The sequence below is a fragment of the Mustela erminea genome, chromosome 1 (genome assembly GCF_009829155.1).
Source record: "Mustela erminea isolate mMusErm1 chromosome 1, mMusErm1.Pri, whole genome shotgun sequence".
In the NCBI taxonomy this organism is placed as follows: Eukaryota; Metazoa; Chordata; class Mammalia; order Carnivora; family Mustelidae; genus Mustela; species Mustela erminea.
This window is the reverse complement of record NC_045614.1, coordinates 6,578,144-6,584,690: the sequence shown is the minus strand read 5'-3', so window position 1 is coordinate 6,584,690 and position 6,547 is coordinate 6,578,144. Positions and strand designations below refer to the sequence as shown.

At 41.5% G+C, this 6,547-nt stretch overlaps 1 protein-coding gene across 1 annotated transcript; it reads right to left on the bottom strand.

Annotated features, from left to right (window-relative positions):
* Positions 1-4,333: 4,333 nt before the first annotated feature.
* On the bottom strand, positions 4,334-5,257 carry LOC116600244 (olfactory receptor 7G2-like). The gene has a single exon (XM_032360379.1). It carries the CDS (start codon positions 5,252-5,254, stop codon positions 4,334-4,336), a length of 921 nt encoding a protein of 306 aa, XP_032216270.1. The 5' UTR covers positions 5,255-5,257.
* Positions 5,258-6,547: the final 1,290 nt, after the last annotated feature.

Here is a 6,547-nt window from a genome sequence, read left to right as displayed (position 1 = left end):
GATGAGCACTGGATGTTATATGTAACGAATGAGTCACTGAACACTACATCAGAAACTAGTGATGTAGTATACAGTGGCTAACTGAACATAATAAAAAAAATTGCAAAACTCCAGTGCTAGGGGACTATACACATAGAATTCATGGTTTTTTCCCCCATGATTCTTTAGTCTTTCAGTTTTAATTTTTTTCTCTTTCCTTTTTCAACCAATTTGTTATTTTATGAACTCTTTTTATAAATCTTTTTAAATTTTCATTTTTACAGTTACATTCTATCCCCTCATTATAGTTAATTTTGTGTGTGTGTGTGTATAATTTTGAGATATAGTTTCTTCTAACAAACCCACCACAATACACTCATGATATAGTGTATTGCTCTGTTCACCTGTCTGTTCATATTCCTTCCTTTTTTGTGTGTTTTTTTTTCTCTTTTGTTTTCTCTTGTCTTTTAATTTTTATTCTTACAGTTACCTTCTATCCTTTCATTGTATTTAATTTTATTTTTGTACATACAGAAGGTTTTCTTTGCAATTTCAGGATCTAGGTTTTTTTAAGATTTTATTTATTTATTTATTTGACAGAGAGAGATCACAAGTAGGCAGAGAGGCAGGCAAAGAGAGAAGGAAGCAGGCTCCCCGCTGAGCAGAGAGCCCGATGTGGGACTCGATCCCAGGACCCTGAGATCATGACCTGAGCTGAAGGCAGCGGCTTAACCCACTGAGCCACCCAGGCGCCCGGGATCTAGTTTTTTAACAAAGAGACCAAATACACACAGGATGCAATGTATTGCTCTATTCTGTCCCCCTGATTATATTCTCTCTTTTTTTTCCTTTTATTTTTAGTTTTTTTTTTTGGTTTCAGGTCTCTTCTGATTTGTTTAGTGTATATTTCTTTGGGGTCATTATTGACATTTTATTACTTTATTCTCTTTTTCATCTATTCTTCTCTGGACAGAATGACAGGATGCAAAAATTCACCTCAAAAAAAGAATAAGAGGAAATACTGACTTCCAGGGACCTAATCAGTATGGGCATAAGTAAATGTTGAAACTGGAGTTCAGAATAATGATTATAAAGATACTAACTGGGCTTGAAAAAAGGCATGGAAAACACTAGAGAATATCTTTCTGGAGAAATAAAAGAACTAAAATCTAATCAAATCAAAACAAAAATGGCTGTTAATTAATGAGATGCAATAAAAATGGAGGCTCTAACTGCTGGATAAATGAGGTAGAAGAGAGAATTAGTGATAGGGAGGACAAAATGATGGAGAATAAAGAGGCTGAGAGAAAGAGATAAACAACTATGGGATCACAAGGGGGAGAATTCAGGAGATAAGTGATCCTATAAAGAGAAACAATGTTAGAATAATTGGGATCCCAGAAGAAAAGGAAAGAGAGAGGGACAGAAGAATAGTAATAAAAATTTAAAAATTAAAGTAAGAAGGAAGATAGATCCTATTTCCCATAGAACTGGAGCTTTGCAGGGTCTATGATCAGTAGACTGGTATATGTGAGGTGTTTGTGCTCGTCTTCTGGGAAGGGACATGCGGCTCTGATTCTCAGGTGGACATGCCCTGGTTGAGAAGCACCTCCCCACCTAGTGGATGGGGCTTGGTGTAAGTGGCTCTGGGCTCCACTAGGTGGCACAGTTTTGAAGTGCTGAACGCTTTCAGCACTAATACACCGGATGAAAATGGCTGTGCCCTGCTCTCCAGCTGCAGAACTGAGAGTTCGCGCCCCCCACTCTTCAGGAAGCCCTCACAGAAAATGAGTCAATCAGTTTTGTGTCCCTGACTTCAGTAAGATACCTGTCGTCAGTAAGATACCTGCCAGTAAGATACCTGCCAGTATCCCAGCTATTTTATCTCAGGTGTGTGGTTGAGTTTTAAAACTCCAAATTCTAGGGACTCTCATGTCACGTACCCATGCTGATCCTCTGAGGGAAGGTCTTGCACATTTTTGCTGCTTGCCAGCCCATGCCAGGCAAGCAGTTGCACAACTGGGCAGCAGTTGAGTTGCCCAGAGAGCTGACACCTAAGCTTACTGCCCTCAGCTGGAGTCTCTGCTCCTCTGCCTGGGAACAGTGCAGCATGTAGGTGCCACCCACTCTTCTTGTGACCCAGAGGATCCTCTGACCATGCTGTCCATGCTTGGGCTTCCACACTCCTTCCCTACCTGAGTGCCTTTAAGTGATGCAAAATTTCATATTTTGTGCTCCACTGCTTATAATGTTTTCTGTAAGCAGGTGATCCATCTCTACAGGTGTTCTGTGGATATCAATGGGGGAAGTCCTGCACTAGAACACACCAGGGCAGCAGGCAGAGAGCTGTCCCCCAGTTGTGGTGCTGACATCATACTTCCTCTCCTTACAATGAATCATGCTCCTTTGGTTATCCTGGGAGACCTCTGTCATTTTCCCCTATACACACATCCAGAAAGATACTTCTGGGGGGGGGGGGTGCCTGGGTGGCTCATTTGGTTAAGCATCTGCCTTCAGTTCAGGTCATGATCCTGGAGCACTGGGATGGAGCTCCATGTGGGGCTCCTGGCTCAGCAGGGAGTCTGCTGCTCCCTCTCCCTCTGCCACTCTTGCCACTCGTGCTCACTCTTTCTCCCTCTCTCTCAAGTAAATAAAATCTTAAAAAAAAAAAGAAAGAAAAATACTTCTGTCTGATGGCCCCACATTGTTGTACTTGTGGAAAAAGTGATAGTCCCCAACACCACCTGTCTTATGTTACACTCCTCCACAGAAACACTGTTTCATTCACAATAACACATTATAAATTTTGTATAAGAGCCCTAATTATGCAGCCAACTCTTTTAAGACTTTAATCACTTCATCAGTTTTACTCAACCTTGTTTCTCTGTGTGGACTCCACCTGAGATGAGTAAAAAGTATTGCAAGGAGAAGTAATTAAAATAAATAAAAACTTAGATACATTGTTTTTTTTTTAGCTACATTCTTACCAATGAATCAACAAGAAGGAATTAAAGCAAACAGGGCCTCAGAAAAATGATGAACATCCATTACCCTGCCTACTCAATCATTTGATTATATTATTCAGACCAGAAAAACTACAGTAAAGATAAAATATGAATGTTGAAGCAGGTGGTAAAAGTATGTGAGTTCGAAAGGATTATACAGGTTATGAATATAGGCAAGATATGAAAAACTATGTTACGAGTTAAATGTTAATTCCTACTATATGTCAGGTGTTATATTAAGTGCTTGTCATGGTTATGACAGATGACTTCCCAACATGAATTAAGCCTAGATGGTCAGTCTAAGGCTTTCATATTAATCATTTCTCCCACACCAGTAATTATATTAAAAAGGAGCATATGATCCTCTTCTTTGTGGTGAAATTTAAGGGGATATCTTCTGGATGATGCCATGGAAAGGTCAGTTTTCAAATGGCTCAGGGAAAGACAGTCCGTTTTCTGTCCCTGGGCATCACAACTGAGTATGACACCTGTGTCTGCTGCTACCATCAGTCCTAGAATGACATCACCTCACGGAGAACTAATGAATCCCTATTCTCTTATCCTTATACATTCCCTACCTCTGAATGAAAGATACTTCCCTTTCTTGTTTGAGAATATTAAATAAAAGTTATCTTTTCTTCTTCTCCTCCTCCTCCTCCCCCCCCCTCCTCCTCAGGACCCTGAGATCAAGACCTGAACTGAGAGCAAGAGTCAGATGCTTAACCACCTCAGACGCCAGACACCCCCAAAGGTTTTCTTTTTATTATTAGAACCAAAGACTTTCAACTTCAGGTTAACATATTTCACAACTGGCTCAAACAACTGAGATAATCAGATTACACTGATTCTGTGGATGATGAAACAGTTTGGTGGATTCTGATGTTGCTCCCAGGAAACTCTGAGTGATTACGGAGTGTGGGTAGGAAAGGCCAGCTCCCTTGCCTCATGGTATAAGCCCATCTTGGGTGAGATTTGCATGGTCCTAGATGTGGGATAAAGTGGAAGCTAGTTTCTACCTGTAACCATGACTCTGCTTACACCATTTCTCTGCCCTGTCTAACTTCTTACATTTTTTGTGAACATGCTGTCCCCCTAATCTATATAACAGGATTCCAGGATTCAGGTTCTCCCTCTATAGAACACTACTCAAAAAACTGAGTTTAGATGCTTAAAATCACTGCCAAACATCACAGAGTTAGACAAAAAGCAAAATCAGAATTCAAGCCCGTGTTGAAATGCATGTATCCATCATGTTATCTAGTCGTTTTAGAAGAGTATTCTGAAAGACCAGAATACCTTTTACTTTGACTCATTCTGGAAAACTAGCCCAAATATGATGAAGCGTTATCCTACCTGATTATTTTTTTCAAGGCTTCCTTCATATCCCTGTTGCGCAGACTGTAGGTAAAGGGGTTCATCAATTGAGGAACCACAGTGTACATCACTGAGGCCACTGCAGTGTTTCTGGAAGAGTCAGTAACTGCAGAGCTAATGTACACCCCTAATCCTGTCCCATAGAACAAGGAAACAACTAAGAGATGAGACCCACAGGTGGAAAAGGCTTTGTATCTTCTGCCAGCTGATGGCATTCTCAAAAGAGAGTAGAGAATTTTAGCATACGAGAAAATGATCCCAAAGATAGAAATACCACTCAACACACTAGCCATAAAATTAGCCAAGATGGTATTGATGAAGGAATCCGAACAGGCAAGCTTGATGACCTGTGCGAGTTCACAGAAAAACTGAGGGATTTCCAAGTCAGTGCAGAAGGACAGTTGTAACACCATCAGACTGTGGAGGAGGGCATCCATGATGCTAATGTACAAAGAGAATAGAATTAAGCATCCACAGAGGTGGGGGTTCATGATAACGGTGTACCTCAGTGGGTGACAAATGGCCACATAGCGGTCATAGGCCATTGCTGCAAGGAGAAAATTCTCAAAACCGAGGAAAACCAAGACAAAGCAGACCTGGGTGATGCAGCCTGTGTAACTGATGCTCTGGTTCTGTGCCTGGGTGTTTACCAGCATCTTTGGGATGGTGGTTGTGCTTAAGCAGATGTCAGTAAAGGACAGATTGGAGAGGAAGAAGTACATTGGGGAGTGGAGGTGGGAGTCAGAGATGACAGCCAGGATGACAAGCAGATTTCCCAGGATGGTGACCAGGTACATGGACAGGAACAGGCAGAAGAGGAGGGGCTGCAATTCTGGATCCTCCGTCACTCCCAGAAGAAGAAATTCTGATACATCTGTTTGGTTTCTGGGTTCCATGTTGTTAATATAAGACATTGGGTGACAAGAGAATAAAATGGATGGTCAACTGGACCTCCAGCAGCAGTACCTGGGAACTTGTTAAAAATGCCAATTTTTGGATCCAGACTTACTGATGAAAAGCTCTAGGGATGGTGACAGGCAGTCTGTTTTAACAAGCTTTCCAGATGATTCTGACATATGATAAAATCTCAGAACTTCTGTTCTCAAAAAATATTTATCTATACTGTGAACCCAAGTGAATATTCAGATCTTTCCTCTGTGTATTTCTCCCTCCTTCCTTCTTCTCTCCCTCATCCTCTTTCCTCTGCACAGTTTATCAGCCAAATTTTTTCTTTAATTTTTTCAATTTATTTATTTTCAGAAAAACAGTATTTATTATTTTTGCACCACACCCAGTGCTCCATGCAATCTGTGCCCTCTATAATACCCACCACCTGGTACCCTAACCTCCCAACCCCCGCCACTTCAAACCCCTCAGACTGTTTTTCAGAGTCCATAGTCTCTCATGATTCACCTCCCCTTCCAATTTACCCCAACTCCCTTCTCCTCTCTAACACCGCTTGAGAGTGTGAGAGAGAAAGTGGCAGTGTGAACAGGGAGGCTGGCAGAGGGAGAGGGAGAAGCAGACTCCTCGCTGAGCAGGGAACTCAGTCCCAGGACCCTGAGATCATGAACTGAGCCAAAGGCAGTTGCTTAACGGACTAAACCACCCAGATGCCCATCAGCCAGAATTCTAATGAGCAATGAGTGTCTAACATGTATCAAGTTTTGAGAGTGAAAAAAGAAAACATGGCTTTATTTCTTTAGAATTATTCCACACCTTCAAAAAATCAAGTAAGAATAAAATTATAGAGGCACCTGGGTGGCTCCATTGGTTAAGGGTCTGCCTTCAGCTCAGGTCATGATCCCAGGGTCCTGGGATTGAGCCCTGTCATGCTCCTTACTCAGCGGGGATCCTGCTTCTCCCTCTCCCTCTGCCTGCTGCTCCCCTGCTTGTGCTCTCTCTCTCACTTTTTGTTTCAAATAAATAAAATCTTTTAAACAAAAGAATAAAATTACAGAATTCGTCTGATCTTTAGGGATGTTCTTTCCCTAATGCAACAGATGACACAGGATCACAAACAACTACAAAAATCCCCAGGTGAATAGGGGAAAGGATAAAATGCAAAGGATCCTGAAAAGATGAATAAAAATAATAATAATTTGTCTTTGGGAGATAGACACTCATAAGTCGACATTAGCACCAGGCATCCTAAGAGGCACATCCCCGTGCAACAGTGGTTGTGTCTT

What these genes read in the sequence shown, in the direction of transcription:
- LOC116600244 (XM_032360379.1), bottom strand. Translation starts at nt 5,254, where the DNA reads ATGGAACCCAGAAACCAAACAGATGTATCAGAATTTCTTCTTCTGGGA.